Source organism: Elephantulus edwardii, unplaced genomic scaffold (assembly GCF_000299155.1).
Source record: "Elephantulus edwardii isolate Elephantulus edwardi_28Jun2011 unplaced genomic scaffold, EleEdw1.0 scaffold00089, whole genome shotgun sequence".
In the NCBI taxonomy this organism is placed as follows: Eukaryota; Metazoa; Chordata; class Mammalia; order Macroscelidea; family Macroscelididae; genus Elephantulus; species Elephantulus edwardii.
Genome location: NW_006399839.1, coordinates 8,486,871 through 8,508,299, shown reverse-complemented (window position 1 = coordinate 8,508,299; position 21,429 = coordinate 8,486,871). Strand labels below are relative to the sequence as shown.

Here is a 21,429-nt window from a genome sequence, read left to right as displayed (position 1 = left end):
CCCGGGGGACCTCCACTGAGCTGGAGGGCCTTTCTCCCGGGGGACCTCCACTGAGCTGGAGGGCCTTTCTTCCGGGGGACCTCCAGGTAAATGAAAACCTTCAATATCTGGCTCACAGCCCGGCCCATGAATCATCCGCACCATTCAAACCCTGTACAAACCAAGCCCACTGTCTTTCGTGCTGATTCCACTTCACAGAGATGCTACAGAGCAGAGGACTGTCCTGTCTGGTTTCCAAGGCTCTCTCTGTGCAGGAAGAGGCTGCCTGACTTTCTCCTGAAGCATGGCTAAGTGGATTTGAACTGCTGACCTCAAGTAGTTGTCTGACACATGACACATGACACACTGTCTTACCATGGAGACTGGAGATTTACTCATCATTTACCTTCAGAAGTCTGCTTAACATTCTCCAAACCTCAGCGCTGGGGAGCTGAAATCAACTCAGAGCTGACCCTCTAGGTGGGTTTCTGAGGCCGTAAATCTGCTCATCTTTCTCCTGACGAGAAGCAGGTGGATTCGAACCACCAGGGTTTGCAGCACCACTTCCCACAGACCAGGCTGCAAGAGCTCTCCTCTGACATTAAGCGCGATTTAACAGAATCACATCCGATTAGTATATGATGCTGACAGAGATGTCACTATCGCTGATGTTAGCTGCAGCAGGAAGGTGGTAACAACAGGGATCAAAGGGTCTCAACATCAGAAGCTGGGACACAGGGAGGTAGCAAGGCTCTGCATGATCACAGTATGAGAAACACCAAGCAGGGGGTCGTGTGTCTCTCCTCCTGGGGAGGGGGGTCCCCAGTTTCTTGGTTGCTGAACAGAAGGCTGGGGAGGCACAGAGCAGAGAGGGGTGCTGGAGGGCTGACCTGAGAACAAAGCCCACACTCACTCCATTAAAGTCATTTCCGCTCGTTAGCGCATAACCCACTGGGGCCCCGACAAGATGACCAAATGCAATTGGGAATGCGAGGCGGGTCTGCTTCGATTAGATTTAGTGGCAGGATCCTGGAAAGCGAGGCTCCCCTCCCTGGCAAACACTGAATTACTGCCGTCTTAACGATGCTGTTCTGCTGGAGAGCGACTATTGTTTTGCTTGGAATAAAAATAATGGCATGCTATTATAAAACTGAAGCATGAATAGTCATGAGTGACAAAATTAAGTTGGGATAGAAATTGGATAATACCAGTAGCCACTAAATAGCTTAGACAACAAAAACACGGCATAAAAATGATTAGACACTGGTTATGGATGGAAATGAGGATGGATTACAATAGTGCTCAGTGCGCCTCTTATCAAGTCGTTCCTTCTGCAAAACTCACAAGAGGAAAGAAAATGTCATGAGCTAACCAGTATCTAATTAGTTCTAGTTCCAGAACGTTACTTTTTTTTTTTCTTTGATGCTCACAGGCAAACGGGGGGCAGGGGGCGGGGTAATTCCTCACAATTCTAGAAAACCTTTCGGGATTATGGATCATTTTATGATTAAAAAGGTACTCTCTACTATGCTCAGAAACTTGAGAATGAGTTTTTAGATGCGGAGACACATCTAATAGAGGAAATCTAACTGAGGAATCTTAGGCATTCTCTTCCACACAGCAAGGCATGGAATCTGTGGGATCATTTGAGAAGGATTCTGAGGCAGTGGGAATCTGAGACACATGCTGGGAGTTCTTCTTACCCTAATGGGAAATGTCTGTAAGGTTTTTTTTCCTTATCAGTAAGTACACAGCTAACTGCATAATCACTTCTGTAAGTTATGATCTCTTCTCTATCTCTGTCTTCAAGTAGGGAACTCTGGTGGCATATTTGTGTTCATATGATTCATTCTCTTGATCTCATCTCTCTTCCCATTCCCTCAAGACCCCACAGTTCCTTACCCATCCTGACACTCCCCACCCCCTCACTAATCTCTCCTGTAAGTTCATCTTTCTTCCACACCCCTTCTCCCCTTTCCCTTTTAAACAGTTATACAGATCTGTGCCCGTTTGCTAATTGCAATAGCTGTATTATCTTCATCTCAATTCTGTCCAGGCTGATCTTCCCTTGACCTTGTCCTTGGTCAACCCATTACATTTCTATTCTTCCCTTCCTCCCTCACCCCTCAGTTACCACCCTCCTCTTTTCACAGTAGCAATCTTATGCAGTATTTGTCCCCTTCTGACTGAGTTCTTTCACTCAAGATGACGCTCTTTAGACTCTCTCATGCTATCGTACTTTATGAGTTCTCTGTTGTTCTTTAGTGCTGCGTAGTATTCCACTGTGTGGCTGCATCACAGTTTTCTTTCATTTGTTCTCTGGTATTTGGCTTGTTTTCTATTTTCTTGCTATTGTAACTAGTGATACTATGAACACACGTGGACATTATCTCTGTGGCTCAGTCCTGATTTCCTTAGGGGATGGTCCCAGCAGTGCAACAGCCGTTTAGGGTCAGCTTTTTTGAGAAAATGTCAAGCTGCCTTCCAGAGTGGTTGGGCCATTTTACAGTCCGTCCCAGCAGCAAGTACAGAACGCCAGTCTCTCTGCATCTTCGCTAACATTTTTCACTTGCTTTCCTGTTAAACTGTGCTGCCGCTGCTGGGGTGAGGTGGTGACTCAGTGTGGTTCTGATTGGCATCTCTCTGACTAGCATTGATTTTGAACATGAATTCATGTTCTCTGGTGAAGACAGACAATCTCTTCCCTGTCTAATTTACAGCCTTGGAAAATCAGTGGAAGGTCAGTTTTGAGTTGGCAATGAGCTATTTTTATTTGGGTTTGTTGTTTTTTGGTGTTTTTGTTTGTTTGTTTTTTATTTGTTTGTTTTTAATCTCCAAGTGGCAATCACAGTTAGGTGGGCATCACCCAGAGGTACAGAGCCAGCCCACCACCCTCCATAACGCAGCACGCTGGGCCAACCCTACACTCTGGAATAGAAAATCCCAAAGAGCATTTTCAATTCTAGCCGCCTTGAAAGAAAACAGGGATAAGAATTCAAGTGCAGCCTCTGGGACCCGATAGTTTGAAGCTCTGAAAAATCTATTGAAGATTTTTAAGGTCTTAATACAAGCAACAATGAATGAGTGAAAATCCAAAATCTCTGTAAATGTTCATTAAAATTAATTTAAAAAATATAAAATAAACAAAACAAAACCAATATAAAACGACACTGAGGGTGGATGTTGGGAAAACACTGCAGGCTGATCAGCGCTCATCCCCTCGCTGTCCTGCTTCAGGGAAGTTGGGTCTACACTAATCTATGTCTTCAACCACCAACTGGAGCTGTTGTGAGGAAGCTTCAGAGTGAGCTCCGACTCACGGCGAACATATAAGTGTACAGAGTGGAAGGAGACGCGGCTCGGCCCTGCGTAAAATGCCTGCTTCTTTCCTGCTCGGAGGTGGACATCCCCAATTCTAACTCCAAGCTGAGGCCGAATCTGTCACCCAGTGGACATTAAATGAACTATAATGAATTATAAAATGAGTGGCACCCCAAACTCTCCTGCGATATACTCTCAACAAGATGGATTGATATAGTGACTGCAGCAATGGGCTCGAGTGTTATCAGGGACGGTGAGGACGGCACAGGACAGGACAGGGCTCAGATTCATTCATAAAGTAGCTATGAGTTGTGTCGACTCCATGGCACGGAGCAACAGCTGCAACATCTTCCCAAGGATAAAGTCCTAGAGACAAGAAGTGGTAGGAGGATTGGTGGAAATGAAAGCCACAGGGAGGAGGTGGGAAAAGTGAAGTTATACTGTGGGTATAATAACTGATGTTCTGAAATAAAAAGTGAATGGGAAACCAATCTTATAAATCTTCACTGAAATCACCATTACCTACCTATCTCTCTCTCTTTCTCTCTATCTATATCTATCTATCTCTACATGTTTGTATCTCTCTCTCTACACACACACATACACACACACACACGTTGTTGTTGTTGTTGTTGTTGTTAAGCGACCCTATGAGTGAAAGACCTGAACACTTGTATAACTTTCATCATTTCTCCAAGATCATAGAGTTTCCGGAGGCAAGCTATTTTGGAAGTGGATGTCACTCCTGCTTCCAAGCTTGTTTTAATTGGGGAGCTCCACCAAACACTGTTCACAATGGGTAACCATTATCACATTTAACACATCAGTGTCACAGTATTCGGCTTCACAGCAACCACTAGTTACCTCTGTACAGCAAGTGGACAGACCAGGGTTACACCACCTAGAAGAATGTTTCACACACACACACACACACACAAATATATATATATATACACACACACACACACACACACACACACACAAACATGGAGACATATATACATATGCGCTCTGGAGGCCTAATGGGCAAGTTCAGCATTGTGCTGCCAACCCAAAGGCAAATGGTTCAAATCCATCAGCCGCTCTGAGGAAGAAAGATGGACAATCTACTACTCCCATAGGATTTACAGCTTCTGATAACCTGCTGGAGGGTCAGCTATGAGTCAGTCCCCATGTGACGGCACCTAACAACAACATGTGTGTGTGCGCGTGATTTTATTAAAAGTTGCTATGGTGTGTGTGTGCTGCCCCGGGTGCTGTTATATGTCATGGAGTTCTAATGATCGCTAGGATGGGCTTAAGGGCAGCAGAGACCATGCATGTGGCACTGGATTCCTTCTGCTGCCCGTGGGGTTGCTGCGGGCTGCAGCTGACTTGATGGCACCTAAGAGAAACAGGACAGGCAAGGGTCCTGCGCCCTCAGGGACAGTCTGAGAGGAGACTGTCCTCACACAGATCTAATGGCCTCTTGGGGCCGAGATGAGGGCTCAGAGGACGTGAAGGACGCCGGGAGGGAGCACGACCACAGTTAACTAAAGGTGCGTGCGGGTGAGCGCGTCTTACCTTCAAGTCTCGGTACACAACGAAGCGGTTGTGCATGTGCTCCAGCCCCAAGATGATCTCGGTGGCGTAAAAGCGCATCTCCTTCTCCGAGAACACACCATGCTGTGAGAGGTGGTAGTGCAAGTCGCCGCCTGAAACCAGAGGGACAGACGCCGCCGGCTCAGAAGCCGGTCCCACTGCCATCCCAGAGAGACCAGCCCCAGGAGAAGCAGGCGAACTGTGCTTCCAAGAACACAGAGAAGAGGAGGCATCTCACCCCCAGCAACAATAGCGAAGTTCAACAGGGCAGCAAACAACAAATGCTGGCAAGAGACTAGAACCCTTACTTACTGCTGGTGGGAACGTAAAATGGTACAGCCACTATGGAGGGCGGTCTGGTGCTTTCTCAAAAAGCTAGAAAGAACAACACCACTTGATCCACAATTTTACTACTGGGATTATACCCTAGAGAAACCAGAGCCGCGAGGCAAACACCCGTGTATGCATATCCATGTTTATTGCTATGTTATTCACAATAACAAAGAAATGAAAGCAACCCAAGTGCCTATCCACAAACGAACAGACAGAAAAATGATGGTATATTCACACAATGGAATATTACATCGCACCGAAAAACAATGAACTCATAAAACATTGCACGACATAGGGGAGCCTGGAGGACATTATGCTGAGTGAAATATCTCAGTCACAAAAGGTCAAATACTGCATAGTGTCACTGGTATAAAATAGGACAGACATGAAGGGGCTGAGGAGAGAGAGGGAAAAGAGTGGAGAGATAATGAACACTACATTAGAACAGATGAGGGGAAGAACTGTCCAAAAGGAATATATGATTAGGCATTATACGTATGGCAATAATCTAGAACAAGAGGTGCATTGCAGGGATGGCTGGAGAAGGAGGGGACACAAAATGTACAAAAATTTTTTTAAATATTATAAAATTTATAGTATGATATAATATAATAATATTTATAATATAATCTAAATATTATTTTTTAAAATGACAAAAACTCTGCCTGAACTAAGAGAAGAGAGCCACCCCCTGGCCTCAGGTTGATAACACTCCTGGTCGTTTATCACAGGATAACTGAGTTAATCCGCTTTGGTTACTGTCCAATAAGTGAATCAATCCAACAGCATATTAATCCAGTGGACGACTTATCAATTGGCTCATTGGACAGAAAACGACATCAATCACAAGAGCAGAAATCTGATGTATCCCATGCAATGAAAAGGGCAACCGGTAGAATCAAAGTGGTGAGTGTTCAGATGTTCCAGGAAATATTCTTTCAATGCGACCACCTGTTTGAAGTTTCACCTGAGAAAACGTTGGGAAAACAGCCTAATCATATTATCTCAAGTTATAAGAAAAAATCCAGTGGATGCATGACCTGGCTTGTTGTTCATCTTCATCAAGTTGGAGCCAACTCCTAGCTGACCCTCCAGTGGGTTTTCAGAGGTTGTAAATCGCACGGGAGAAGACTGTTGTGATAAGGGAGAAGCTTGGAAAAAGTCCATGTTGGTTCAAGTATTGACCAAGCTGTTACAGGTATCTTTCCTTTCATACAATCAAGACCGAAGACTTTATGAAAACACCCTGCTACATTTTTTCCCAGCGGATGATGTTGTTGTTGATTGCCTTTGAGTCGAGTGACCCTATCAACAAAAGGCCTGAAGCCTTTCTATAACTACCAACACTTATCAAAGTTCATAAAGTTTCCAGAGGCGTGTTATTTACAGAGTGGATGCCACTCCCGCTTCGTATCTCCACTGGACAGGCTGGTGGATTTGGACCCTCGATCTTTTGGTTAACAGCCCAACTGTTAATCAGTGTGCCACACAGGACTCTTACTACATTTTCTTAATATGTTTTCTTGTATCAAATGAGTTTCCTGGGTGAAAATTTCCAAGTGTGTCTCAGGTCAAGTTCATGGGTGAGAATCAGTTCCGCAGGCATAGACAGTGCAGACGTTGTCCTAACCTCTGTGGAGCTATGAGCAATCCTTTCACGCTGGCTTTTTCATACCTGTCTACCTTTGGCCGAGTGGTAAGGAGCTGCACTGCCAACCCAGAGACACGAGGTTCACATCCTGCAGCTGATTCATGGGAGAAAGACGGGCAGTCTCCTCCCATGTGACTTACAGCCTCTGAAATCCTGCTGGAGGGTCAGGTACGAATCAGTTCTGACTCAATGAGACTTAAAATCAACTACCTTTGGCCTCTGTTCGTCCTGTGATGTATTATCTCTGTGCTGAAGGTCAGGGAACAAGCTGGTGAAAAGAACCAGGTTAGCTACCATTTCCAGAAAATCAAGTTTCACTGTGAGTCTGCTATGAAAAAATTTTTATAGCAAATGCACATTCCCGGGCAGAGGCCAAGGAGGGCCAGAGGGAACCACACTCAACAGTGTAAAATAAATTTAAGCTGAAAACGAGCGAGAAAAGGGTTTCACCAAACTTCACGGGGATGCAGTCACGGGAAAGGCCCGGATTCCCACTCGGTGTGCCAGGATGCATGTGGCCTGAGGTGGGCCTTCACGGCAGGGGCTTCCTGTGAATTCAGACTTCCTTACCGTTCATGAGGTCCAGGATGAAGCAGAGCTTGTCGGGCGTGTGGAAAGCATAAGTCATGCACACGATGAAAGGACAATCCTAGAGAAAAGAAAGGAAAGGTGTAAGGCAGGGGGAAAGCTTTCCTCATTTGACGGTCGCTGTGTAACCTTCGCCTTATTCTTCAGAGCAGAGCCCGAGTCCTGTATGAGGGAGCTCTGGTGGCCCAGCCAGCAGTAAGGAACTGCACCGCGGACCCACAGGCATGCAGTTCAAAGATGGACCATCTCCTCCCATGAGATTTACAGCCTCTAAAACCCTGTCGGAGGGTCAGCTATGAGCTGGTTCTGAACCGACAGCGTATCGCAACAAAACCATAACAGCCCTGTGGTGACTAACTTATCACACTTAGCTAGCCTCACCTCTTCTAAGCACAGCCATGCTGTGCAGCCTTTTGTGAATTCTTTTTTCATGTTGCCCAGGGAGGGGGAGGGAAGGACAGAGGAGTGAAAGATGAAGAAATAACTTGGGTGAAGGGAAAGGCAGTAATCAGTAGGGGCCTGATCAGACAGTGCAATTAATTAATTACATAGATCAATCATAACCAATGTTATAAACCAAAATATGTTTGAACAATTGAATGAGAAACAAGTATGTGCAACAATGAATGAATGGAAAGCCAAAGTCTCTATAAACTTTCATTAAAATAAATTTAAAATAAGAAAGGAAAAAAATCTTCTGTTTGGAAAAATGTCCGACAGTCAAGGGCTGGACAACTCAACTGTTGTTGATGTTAAGGGGCCGTCAGGTCAAGGATGACCCACGGCGACCCTGTAACCAACAGATCAGAACCCTGTTCTGGGCCGGGCCGTCCTCACCCTCTCTGAATGCAGTGATTCCAATTTCCCATAGTTCATCTGTAGACACCACGGATTCTTAATGAAAATGGACACTGGATTCTAAAGTTCACATGGAATGTAAACAGCCAGGAACGGTTAAGATATTCTCTAAGAAAGACAAAGATGGAACATGTATAGGAAAAGGTAATAGAGTTTTGCAGGGGGCAGTGCTACTCCGTCAGACGAAGCCACTGCGGTCGACTCTCCCTCACCACATAGTCACGCAGGGCCGGTCCAGTCTGTCGCTGGTGACTTGTATGTGTTAGAGTTAACTCCACGATTCAGAATCTCACGCAACAGTGTGAGTGCTTGCCGATTTCAACATTCATTTTTGCCTTTGGCCAAAAGAGGGTGCAGGCTCTTTGCCGTTATAAGCTCTATTATCTCCCTGATGAACACTGTCTTACTTGGAACCGACTTGTGCTTCAAGAGGCCGTCCCTTTTCAGCCCGTGAAGATGGCCGGCCTCGTTCTGCTCCAGGAGGCCACAGCCCTGCTGCACGGGGCTGCCTGACTGTCTCTGTTCCTAGTCTGAGGAGACCCACTGATAGAAGAGAACCCAAGACTTAGTAAAGGCACAGTCTTTCTCTACTTGAGTTGTCAAATGCCTCATGTCACCACCACTACCACCACCACCACCACCACCACCACCACCACCACCACGGCAGACGTCCCAGGGGGTATGCCGTTTCTATAGAGACCTGTATGTGGAAGTCTTTTATTAGATGAGACTTGCAGTTGAGATCTAGAGTCGTACGCTTGTCTGGTCAGGACAAGCTTATTAAAAAAATAAAAAAGTAAAAATTCTGTGGTCAACTCCTTTATTTTAAGGAAAGGGAACTTAGGTTTGCAAAAAAGGGAAATGAACAGTCTGAGGTGACTAGGAAATGTGGTCGCGGATCAGGACTCAAAACTCAAGTCTCTTGACCTTTCGTGAGTTCTTCTCGTCATGTTCACGTTACTGACAAAGGGGAGTTTCCACAGCGGGGTAAAATGTGTGTGGTAAGGGACCACCTGGTTAACGCTGTCCACTCTCCTCGTCCCTCCAGGTGCTGAGCACAGGGAGCCCCCCTCCAACCCGTAGGTGCCACGTGGAGTCCTGGAAACGAGCAGCTCCCCACCGGGCCGCGCCCCACCCAGCTGCTCCAGACCGAGCTGTGCATTAACAAGACCAACGGGTTCAAGTGGTCCAGCCTGAACGACCAATCGCGGGTCAACGGGAGTTAGTGGATTTTTGGCAACCAATTCTTAAACGACGCTCAGGGAAAGAACTGTCTTCTTTGAGTTTCTCCCCAGGCAATGACTAAGGAAGACAGGAGAAGGATTGATGCCTTTGGATTGTGATGCCGGAGAAGGGGACTGACTGACTCCCCCATGGACTGCTGAAAGGACCAACGAGGCTGGCTTGGAGAAAGAACCACAAAGGTGCCCTGTGGAGGCAAGAATAGTGAACATTCACCTCATGTACCTCAGACGTGCTGCCAGGAGGGAACAGGCCTTGCGAAAGGACAGCATGGTGGGAAAGGTGGAGGGTCGGAGAAAGAGAGGAAGCCCCTCAATGAGATGGAGTGACAGCGTGACTGTGACAACAGGCTCGAGCATATTTACTCTTCAATCTTCAACTGAGTGCTCTCGTCTTCCCTTATTCCTTCCACCCTCCCAACTCCTCTATAAAAAAAGAGCCAGTCAGAACGACAGGCCTCGCTTCGTTCTGTAATTCTTGGATGCTACTAGTCAAAAAGCCTGTGAGAGATGGTGCAGAGGGCACAGGACAGGGCAAGGTTCAGACCTGTCGCTCACAGGGTCACAGTGAGGTACAGAGGACACCAGACAGCAGATAACAACACACTAACTAAGCAGAATGACCTGCTTTTGTTATTGTTGTTTTTAAAGAAACTCTTTATAAAGCTGTGATGAAAGGGGACCCAGGAAATAGTCCCTTTGTCACCTAATTGTAGTAAAAAAATCTTTGCAAACTGCGAAGCTTAACATCCCATCTCACTAACTAACAGACTTCCTTGTTTCCAATGTGGGGTCAAGATTGGTGGATGATTTATCAACAATCTGCGTTATGCGGATGACACAACCCTGCTTGCTTAAACTGAAGAGGACCTGAAGTGCCTGCTGCAGAGTGTCAAGGACCGCAGCCTACAATATGGATTGAGGCTCAATGTCAAGAAGACAAAGATTTTCACCACTGGACCAATTGGCAGCATCAGGATGGATGGTGAAGAGATTGAGATTGTACACAGCTTTAGTTTGTTTGGCTCCATAGTCAACAGTCTTGGCACCAGCAGCCAGGAAATTGAAAGGCGCATTGCCATGGGAAAGTCTGCTGTTAGGGACCTCTCCAAAGTGCTGAAGAGCAATGGTGTCTCTCTGGAGACTAAGGTGCGCCTGATACAGGCCATGGTCTTCGCAATCACTTATTATGCATCAGAGAGTTGGACAATGACCAAGGAGGATAGAAGGAGAATTGATGCCTTTGAGCTGTGGTGCTGGAGAAGAGTATTGAGAATACCATAGACTGCTAGGAAAACAAACAGATTTGTCCTGGAAAGGGTTAAACCGCATGGCTCCTTGGAGGCAAGGATTCTGAGGCTCCGTCTAACATACTTTGGACATGTTGTGAGGAGAGACCGGTCCTTAGAGAGGGACAACATGCTTGGGAGGGTGGAGGGCAGGTGCAGGAGGGGAAGGCCCTCTATGAGGTGGATTGATTCAGTGACTGGGATAATTGGGATGGGAGTGTCAGAGACAGTGCGATTGGCACAGGACAGAGCGGAGTTTAGGGCTGTTGTACATAGGGTCGCTATGAGTCGCAAGTGACTCGACGGTACATAACAACATCAACAACAACAACTTGTTTCCAACTGCTCTCAAGATTTAAAAAAACCCCAAAAAACAAACAAACAAAAAACACCCCAAACAAAAATTCAAACCTCTTTATTGGCCCAAAAAGTTCCCTGGGGGTGGCTGATCTGGCTCCAGTCTGCCCTTCCGCCTCTCTGGCTTTATTTTGTGTAGTTCATTGCTTAAAGGCCCAATTCTGCCGCTCTTATTTCAACACTTCAGCCTTTCCAGGCTCAGGACAGGCAGGAACTTTGGCATGTCCGACTTCAGAGGGTCACTTGGTGGCATGTCCTGCCCCAGGTTCTCCCCACACTGTGGGACTGTTCTTCCAGGAGCCAGCACAAGTCGCCAGGCCCAGGACATTCCGGGAGGGCTCTGCACATCAGTTCCTTCCTCCGCTCCACATCGCAATCGAAGAACAGTGACCAAAGTCTAGGGGTCCCTCACGGAAGGGAGGACCGCTGGCATACTCTGGGCAGCCGACAGGTTCAAGGCACGGACGACTAACACCCTTGATCAACACTAAATGACCTCCTGAATGGAGCTGGGCGCTGTCTCCCCAGCCGTGGAAACACGTGTCCTGGGTCTCGAACACGTTCCCTTTAGGTTCACACTCACTCATTGCTGTCGAGTCAGAATAGTCCTAGCTGACTCTCCAGCAGCTTCTCAGAGGCTGGAAGTTGTGAGGGAAGAGGTGGCCCATCCTTCCCCTTCAGAGCTGCTGGTGGCTTTGAACTGACAGAAAGGCACTCTCTGTGGGTTATCAGTGCAGCATCCTATGCCCGGCGCCACCGGAAGCCCTGCTCTTTTGGCTGTTTTCATTATTAGGTGCCATCAAGTTGACTGCGACTCCTAGTGAGTCTATAAACGGCGGATCTGAACTCTACCCTATCCTGTGCTGACCTTACCACACCTCTGACATTTTTCCGGTTAGCACCCAGGAATTACAGACTGAAACGAGGAATGTGGTTCTTGCTGGTTCTCTTTTTGTACAGGGTGAGGGGGGAGGGAGGAGGAAGGGAAGAAGATTGAAAAATATCCCCCTCCAAAAAAGCCCCCTTCCATTAAAAAGAAAACGAAGATTCTGTTTTATGCCAGCATCCTAAGAAACTGTGTTGAAATAGGCCGATTTAAAGGTTTCAGTTTAAATGAGGATTGCTGTGTCGTTAAGTGTCGTTGAGTCACAGGCAACTCACAGCGACCCTATGAATGAAAGACCTGAACGCTTTTATAACTTTCACCATTTCTCCAAGTTGATAGAGTTTCCGGAGGCAAGCTATTTCAGAAGTGGATGCCACTCCTGCTTCCAAGCTTGTTTTAATCGGGGAGCTCCACCAAACGCTGTCCACCATGGGTGACCATTATCGTATAAGACACATCAGTGTCACAGTGTTTAGCATCACAGCAACCACTGAGGATCACTCACAATATAAAAAATATCAAGCCTTTGTTTTGCAAAAACAATGACAATTTATTTAAACAATGTCAATTTTATTTAAAACCCTGTTGCGGTAGCTTAATCCATAGTGAGCTGTGTTTCTTACTTGAAGGTGGTGTCCCTAGTAGTTGGAATCCACTAACTGCAATCTTCTCCCACGTGCTCTACAGCCTCTGAAAACCTGCTCCTCTCTTTGAAAAGTAAAAGAAAAATTCCTTCACTGGTATACAACCCCCAAGCCCCGAGTACACTCCACTATGCAACTTTCATTCTGGAATCTCCCACACCAGCTTTTAACCACCAGGAGAACTAGTACTTGGAATCTTTGCTGTCCTTAAGTCAGAAGACATGCATGTAACCAGAACGTATTTTTCATAGAATTTTTCTTTTTTATCATGCAAGAGAGTTGGACAATGACTAGGGAGGACAGAAGAAGAATTGATGCCTTTGAGCTGTGGTGCTGGAGAAGAGTATTGAATGTACCATGGACTGCCAAGAACACAAACAGATTCATCGTGGAGAGATGAACCTTGGAGGCAAGGATTCTGGGGCTCCGTCTAACATACTTTGGACATGTTGTAAGGAGAGACAGGTCCTTGGAGAGGGACAGCATGCTTGGTAGTGTGGAGGGACATCACAGGAGGGGAAGACCCTCTATGAGGTGGATTGATTCAGTGACTGGGTAATTGGGATGGGTGTGTCAGACAGAGGCAGTGCGATTGGCACAGGATAGAGCAGGTTTAGGGCTGTTGTACATAGGGTCGCTATGAGTCGCAAACAACTCGACAGCACATAACAACAACAAACAACAATCATGCAATCACTGTTCCAACTTACATCAATGCTCCACTGGGTTTTCGAGGCTGTGAATCTTGATGGGAGGTGACTGTCCATCCTCCGTCCATGGAGGGGGCTGGAGAGCTTTAACTGCCACCCTTTTGGGTAGGAGCCAATACTAAACCTACTTCACCACCAGGTTCTTTATCAGCTAAGTCAAACTCACAGCTGTCAAAACACTTCTAATTCACAGGGACCACTGATGAGGAAATGAGGCTGGAAATTGCAATGGGGCATTGAGAGTCTAGAGACCGGCTGTAGTTCACCTTGGGAGCAGATGGTAAATCCAAACCACTGGAGACAGGCAGCCTTTAGATGACAAACACAACTCTCTGTGGGCCACCAGGGGAGTGCTGGTCCACTTTTATCTGTTAAGCTGTTCATTGCCATCAAGACAGAACTGTCATTGGTGAAGACCAGTGGGTCTTCAGAGGCTATAAACCACCCATCTTTCTTCCTCAGAGAAGCTGGTAGATTTGAACCACTCGTTTTGGGGGCTGGTAGTGCAACTCCTTACCCACTAGGCTGCCAAAGATTATATTTGTGTTGTTGTAGTTGTTACGTACCATAAGTCACCTGTGACTCAAAGTAACCCAACCCTATGTACTATTGCTTTGAACCTTGCCCTATTCTGGGCCAATCTCACTGTCTCCGACACACCTAACCCAATTATCCCAGTTACTGTGTCAAGCCATCTTATCCAGGGTCTTTCTCTCCTCTGCTGTCTCTCCACCCACCCAAACACGATGTCCTTCTCCAAGGGCTGGTCCCTCCTTGCAACATACCCAAATTATGTGAGATGGAGCTTCAAAATCCTTGCCTCCTAGGAGGAACCTGACTTGAGCCTCTCCAGGACAGACCTGTTTGTTCTCCGGGCAGTCCACAGTAAGTACATTCAATCCTTTTCTCCACAACCACAACTGAAGGCATGGCTTGTAATAGTTTAGCTAAACTGTCATTTGTTTGTTTCAATGAAAACTAGCCCTTTTGTTAGGCGGCTCTGAGTGGCTGTCCACTCACAACTGACCCTCAAGTGGGTTTTTGGAGGCTGTAAAATACACAGGAGGAGACTGCCTATCCTTCTCCCGTGGAGCAGTCGGTGGATTCAAACCCCCCAGCCTTTGAGTTGGTAAGGAGACTCCTTACCCACTAGGCCACCAGCTTGAATGCAAGACAAGCGTAAGCCATAACACAGCCTGTGTTTAGGTTAAAGCCAAAAAATATTGGGCCTGTAGTCTGTAAAATGGCAATCAGACAGTAATCAGTTGGAAGGAGCTGCTTAGCTATTTAAGGAAATCGTTCTCCTCTATAACGACAGAAAGGCAGAGCTTAGAGAGGAATACTTACTCCGGTACTGACAAGGGACAGCATGATCCTCTCGTTTAAGGCCAAGGTTTCCCCTTGCTTCATCTTGATCCTCTTCTTGTCTAAGCATTTCATGGCATACCTGAAAACACAAAGGACGTCGGAAATCTACATTGCACAGAGATCTCGACTCATTTCCACAGCACCCCTCAGGTGGGACAGGGCTCCCGCAGACTCAACAATCCTGAAAAGGGGCAAAATGCCAGCAGGAAGATGGTTTTATTCTCTGCAGGCCTAGCTCTGGTGGCTTAGTGGTAAGGAGTTATGCTGCCAACCCAAAGGCACACGGTTCAAATCTGCCAGATGCACCTCGGGAGAAAGCTGGGCAGTTTACTCCGCCCTGAAAACCCGATGGAGGGTCAGTTATGAACCGGTTCCCACTCAGCAGCACATACCAGCAAGAAGACGGGAAAAAATGAAGCCAGTGTATCTATCATTACACACGGAGAAGTCCAAGTTGAGTAGTGTACAAACGTGGGGAAAGAAATAAATTCCATGAAATCATGTTTTTATACACTGCTGCTGCACACTGCGTGTGCTGGAGGGGTATTAATACAACATGATGGATGGGGAAGAGATTGAGATTGTTCACAGCTTTAGTTTGCTTTGGTCCACAGTCAACACTCTCAGCACCTGCAGCCGGGACATTAAAAGATGTATTGCGTCGGGAAAGTCTGCTGTTAAGAGACCTCTCCAAAGTACTGAAGAACAATGATGTCAGTCTGGAGACTAAGGTGCGTCTGATACAGGTCATGGTCTTTGCAATCACTTGCTATGCATCAGAGAGTTGGACAATGACTAGGGATGAAAGAAGGAGAATTGACGCCTTTGAACTGTGGTGCTGGAGAAGAGTGTTGAGTATACCATGAACTGTTAGGAGAACAACAGGCTTGTCCTGGAGAGGGTGAAGACGGAGTGCTCCTTGGATTCAAGGATTCTGAAGCTTCGTCTGACAAAGTTTGGACATGTTGCAAGGAGGGACCGGTCCTTGGAGAGGGACGTCATGCTTGGGAGGGTGGTTTGGATTTTTTTTTCCTTTTTAATCTATACTTTCAGGAACTCTCATGTGCACAGACAGGGCTGACAAGAAGCTGTGCTGCAATCTCGAAGGCAGGCAGTTTGACTCTCACCAGCTGCTCCACGGGAGAAGGATGGGCAGTGTCCTCCCGCGTGATTAACTGCCTCTGAAAACCTGCTGGAGGGTCAGCTATGGGTCGGTTCTGACTTGATGGTGCTCAACAACAACAACAACAACAACAACATGATGACACTGAGCTTTGATGACTTAGTGGTAAGAAATAGTGCCAAGAGTGAAAAGGTACACGGATCGAATCTACTGGTGACTCTGTGAGAGAAAGATGGACAATCTGCTCCCACGAGCTTTACTGTCTCTGAAAACCTGCTGTGAGGTCAGTTATGGGTCAGTTCCAACCCAGTGGTATGTAATAGCTACAACACCACCACCACATATTGAGAATACAAAGAGGGTCTTTAAACAGTTCCTTTTTTTTTTATTGTAAAGAATTTCCAAAATACTTCATGTGACTTCTAGCATTAACTTCTGCAAAGCTGGTTTCTCATAAACCCTTTAAGACTGCAGATCAGAGAAAGCTGTGTACACAGGCCTTGAACCATTAGGTTAGCAGAAGCTTTCTCAGGCTCTGTCTGCAAGACAGCAGAGAGGTCACTGAACAGGCCCCTAACGCTGCCAGTGCAGTTAGCTGATGCAGAGCCCGTAAGGCCAACACATGTATAACTGGCAGCCTGGAGACCTGAAAGAACATGACCTTGGATTCACCAGTGTAGAGGCATGGCTATGTTTTACCTGTGTGGCTTTGGTTAAGCGTCCGACAATCTATGGAGCACAGAGAAGAAGATTTATCATGCTCGCTGTTTTTTGAGACCTAAGAGAAATAAACACTTGGTAGGGTGCAGGGACAGTACAGGAGGGAAAGGCCCTCTATGAGGTGGATTGATTCAGTGACTGGGGTAATCAGGATGGCTGTGCCAGAGACAGTGCAATTGGCACAGGACATAGCAGAGTTTAAGGCTGTTGTACATAGGGTCACTATGAGTCGCAAGCGACTCGACAGCACATAACAACAACAACAAGAGAAATAATGTGTATGGAGATAAATGGATGTTATTTACAATAGTGACATCATGTGACAGATATTATATTCTCAATGTCTCCACAAGCTGTAAAGGTTGGAAAAAACCCAATGAAACATAACTTATTACACATGCATCATTCAGGTCCCCAAAGTCTCCTGTGCAACTAATCAATGAGAAGGAATCTTCTCCTAAGAGGATGAGGCTGTGGAGGGGTGTCTGTGGAAACATAGTATATCCCTTGGGGTAGGGAAGTCAGCAAGAGAGAGGAAGACCCTCAACAACATGGCCTGACCCAGTGACTGCAACAATGACCTTGAACGTGGTGGAGACCGTGAGGAGGTGCAGGGTTGGGCAAACATTTGGTCTGCTGCACATGGGGTTGTTACATGTTAGAACTGACTTGATTGCACTTCTGGAGCCTTACGGTAAGGAGTTGCACTGCCAACCCAAAGGCACACGGTTCAAATCCACCAGTTGCTCTGCTGGAGAAAGATGGGCAATGTCTTCCTGTGCAACTTACAGCATCTGAAAATCTGCGTGAGGGTCAGCTATGAGTTGGTTCTGACTTGACAATGTACAACAACAACAACAACAACAACAACAAGGTAGGTGATGTGCTACATGATTTAAAACATATGATGTAAAACTCCAGGGGGTGGTTCTTTTTGGACTGTGTCATCAGGTTGGAACTGACTTAAAGGCAGTGAGATACATCTTGCTTCAAGAGCAAGATCAAAGGCCTCCTCAATTTCTCCGCAGGCATGTCCTTTGGATGCAAACCCTTAATAGTTCCAGTGAAAACGGAACTCGCACAGGAAGCTTACATTTTCCCGGTGTCAGCCTTCCGGCAGCCGTACACTTCACCGAATCCTCCTCGTCCAATAATCCTGTGCACGCTGAAGTCGTTCATGGTCAACTGTGGACGCAAAGCACCAAGGGAGAAGGAGAGACAGCATTAAAGCGATGTTTTAAAAAGTGCTTTTGGTTTTATGCAAAATATGGACCGTTATCCAAATCGCAACTCGACCCTTCATAGTCCTTGAAAAAAAAACAAAAAAACCCCCCATATCTTCAAGCTGAGAAAAGTGGAGAAAGAAAGGAAGACCCTCAGCAAGAAGGACTGACAGACGGACTGAAATGGTGCTGATGGTACAAACGGAGCAGGATGGGCAAGGCTCAGATCCGTTATCCACAGGGACGCGCTGAGGCACAGAGGACTTGACAGCACAAAACAGCTCCTCCCAGGACTCTTCACGCATGCAGACTGCCGCATCTTTCACGGAGCAGCCAGGGGTTCAAACTGCTGACCTTTTGGTTAAAAGCCAAGCATTTTAACCGCTATGCCAGTAATGTTCCTTCATGACTCAAGCTGATAGGTGGGTACAAAGGGTGGCGGAACTTTCTAGTACCTTTCTCCAATGTGACTGAGGAACTCAGTAGAGGCAAGTGGGAAGAAGGCAGAGCAGGAACCCAGGGAAATAGTTTTCACAGCCTCAAGAAAGCTCTAAGTACTAGTTGTATGCACAGGAGGCAAGTGAGTGAGACATTCTAATAACACATGAAAAGGGGCCTCAGCTACTCTGAAACCTGATCTCTGGGAACAAGCCAGCAGTTAGTTCCTGGTCCTGTCACCTAAACAGCAGGACTCTATGATGAGGCACCTGTGTTTGCAGAGTGTGAGCCAGATGCCCGGGCACCTGGACAATGCTGGTCACGTGACTTTTCCATCCAGAACCTCAGCGGATGGACAGGGCTCATGCTGGTCTCGTACACGTGCAGCAAGAGCCAAGGTGTAAGAGAGAGGTTTTATTCCTCAGCTTCATCCTCTTGTCAATAATATCTCAGTAACGGCCCCATGTCCTAAGTGGCTTAGTGAGTAAGGAGTTGTACTGATAACCCAAAGGCAAGCAGTTCGAATCCATCAGCTGCTCTGAGGCAGGAGAATAGGCAATCTCCTCCCACGCAATTTAGAGCCTCTGAAGAGGGTGTTGGAGAGGGAGTTGGTTCTAACTCCATGGCCATGAGGTGTGATTTTTTATTTTTGTTTTAAAAATGACATCAAATGGTAGAGTGACAGAAAGTGAACCTCGTTTACTAGCGATATAAGACAACAACACTGGGCTGTTGTCTGGCATCCCGTGAATTAAAGAAAGCTCACATTGTTGTGCTGTTTTTTATTTTTAACTTTTATTGTATTATTTTTACGTGTACCGTCAAATCAGATCTAACTGGTACAGGAGGAGATTGCCCCTCATTCTCCAGCAAAGCATCTGGTAGATTTGAACCACACACCTCTGGGATTGCAGTGCACCGCCTTGCCACTAGGCCACCAGAGCTCCCTAATGCTCACATTCTTACGAGGGTTGTTCCCCAATGTTGGACAGCCTTTGGAGTGTCAAGCCCACAGCCTGCTCACAGGCAGGGGTTCCACTCCTGATGTCCCCAGTCTCCCAGGACAGAAGGTTTCACAAAGAAGCAAGAGAAAGATCCCAAAGTGAAATGAGGATGTTTGCAAAACTTGTGCTGCTGTCTCCTATTTCTTCCAAATCCTGCCAGGAAACAGCGTAACGGGAAAAGGAGCTTAAAAGACTTCTCTCCCAAAAGTAGCATTCAAGGGAAAGACTTTAAAAAATAAAGAAGTCCAGCTGATTATTTCTTTTGCGCAGTGGCAAGTCTGAGTGAAGGGAGAACCGGGAAGAAAAAGGTCACAGAGTCTGTACAAAGAAATGTGCCCTTTACAAATAAAGATCCTGCCCTCGAGTGACTGACGGTAACAGCTAAGTGAGGAGGTGAAGCTCCTGAAACGCACGGAAGGTAGGGGTCGGGCTCCGAGGGCTGCTTCCCCCCCCAAATAATATAAAGGAAGATGAAACCTCGGCCTTGTAAGAGAAGTCGTCATTCTTACCACATGACTTCCCTCCAGCAATAAGGAAAAGAAAAGGAACTTGACCAGGACGAACAAAGACACAAACAAGTGGGATGATATTTAGGCACATGTGCATGTTTTTAATACTATGTCTGTTAAAAGGTCAACTGCTGTTTAGAATGCCCTTTCTTCAATACAGTGGGTGCATTCCTGTATGAAGGCGGGTGAAGAGGATGAAATGAAGTGTATTAGGGCACGAGAGGATGGGTTTCAATGCACACAGATGGAAGAAGAATCTATTTCAACAGTGTGCCGTCCCTGGGGGCTGCTTGCCAGAATGAAGGATTTTCTCACGCAGCTGAGCCCGAGGAAATATTTTCTTTTTTAAGAGGAGGGTAGGATGATACTTACATGAATATTTAGTTCTACGTTTTTCCACTGACAAAATCTAGTGAACTTGTCACTACAAAAAAAAAAAGAAGAAAATAATGATTGTCAACTTAAACATCGAATGAATGGGATTTATAGAGTATTAGAAACGAAACTACAATTGCAACTTTAAGTCAAAGAAATGGCTTTGATTTTTTTTTTTCAAGCACAGTCAGTTTTCTTTATAAGAGCTTTTAAAAAACCATTCCTCAGTAAGCCTGACTTTGTTTTACGATGCATATAAAAGAGTCCCTGTTGCTCCTTCAACTGTCATGTGCAATGGTCGCATTTTCATCAGAGGCAGCACTGTCTCACAGAAAAATAACAAGAGCCATACAGGTAACTGAATTCTAATAACATATTTAATTTAGCCCCAAAGTGTCCAAAATATTACCAAGCTGACATGCAGTCAGTATAAGGCTACCAATGAGATAGTCTACATTCTTGTTGTTCTATCAAGTCTTTGAAATGCTGTGTACATTTTACAGTCAAAGCAAACATGTCAATTTGAGCTGCTCGTATTTCGAGGGCCTGGGAGCTCTGGTGGCGCAGCCTGGAGCGGACTGTGCTGCTACATCAGTTTCTTTTAAGGAAAGGAAATTTAGGTCTCCAAAAATGGAAGAGACTTGTCCGGCAGTTCGAACCCACCAGGGGCTCTGTGGGAGAAAGGTGGGCAGCGTCCTCTCGTCAGGATTTACAGCCCTGGAAATCCACCAGAGGGTCCCTTTGAGCCAGAGCCTGGTCTTACGCAGAGGATGAATGAGCAGGTCCATGTGGCTTTTGTTGCTGGTGGTAGGATCTGATTCATGGTTGATCCCACATGTTAGGGCTGTTACAGTTTGCAAAGCTGTGACCCTTTGATAAGCAGATCACCAAGCGTTTCTTCTGCTGTGCTTGAACTTCTAACCTTCCAGTTAGCAGTCAAGTGCACTAATCCTTAGTACAGGACAGGGATTCCCCTAGAATCACATAGGACCTAGGCTGATCTGAGATTTGGGTAAAGCTAAGATTTTAGGGACAGCAGCAAAAGCACCACACAGGCCTTGGATGGAACTCAGTCCTGAGCCAGCTTCTTAACCCCTGGCCTTGGCTGCATTTTGGCAACAGTTCAGAACAGGCACTATCATTTTTTTATTATTATTATTATTATTAAATTTTATTAGTTTTAATGAACATTTACAGAGATTTTGGGTTTTCATTCATTCATTGTTGCACT

The 21,429-nt window shown here is 46.2% G+C and overlaps 1 protein-coding gene across 1 annotated transcript in view; it reads right to left on the bottom strand.

Annotated features, from left to right (window-relative positions):
• The window catches only part of ADRBK2 (adrenergic, beta, receptor kinase 2), a 185,450-nt gene that overhangs the window by 50,314 nt on the left and 113,707 nt on the right, over positions 1 to 21,429 (bottom strand). The window contains exons 7-11 of the mRNA XM_006890466.1: positions 20,196 to 20,247; positions 17,743 to 17,834; positions 14,786 to 14,885; positions 7,436 to 7,514; positions 4,864 to 4,994 (exon numbers count right to left, since the gene is read on the bottom strand). Coding sequence (XP_006890528.1) covers positions 4,864 to 4,994; positions 7,436 to 7,514; positions 14,786 to 14,885; positions 17,743 to 17,834; positions 20,196 to 20,247 — 454 coding nt within the window. The remainder of the gene's footprint in view (positions 1 to 4,863; positions 4,995 to 7,435; positions 7,515 to 14,785; positions 14,886 to 17,742; positions 17,835 to 20,195; positions 20,248 to 21,429) is intronic.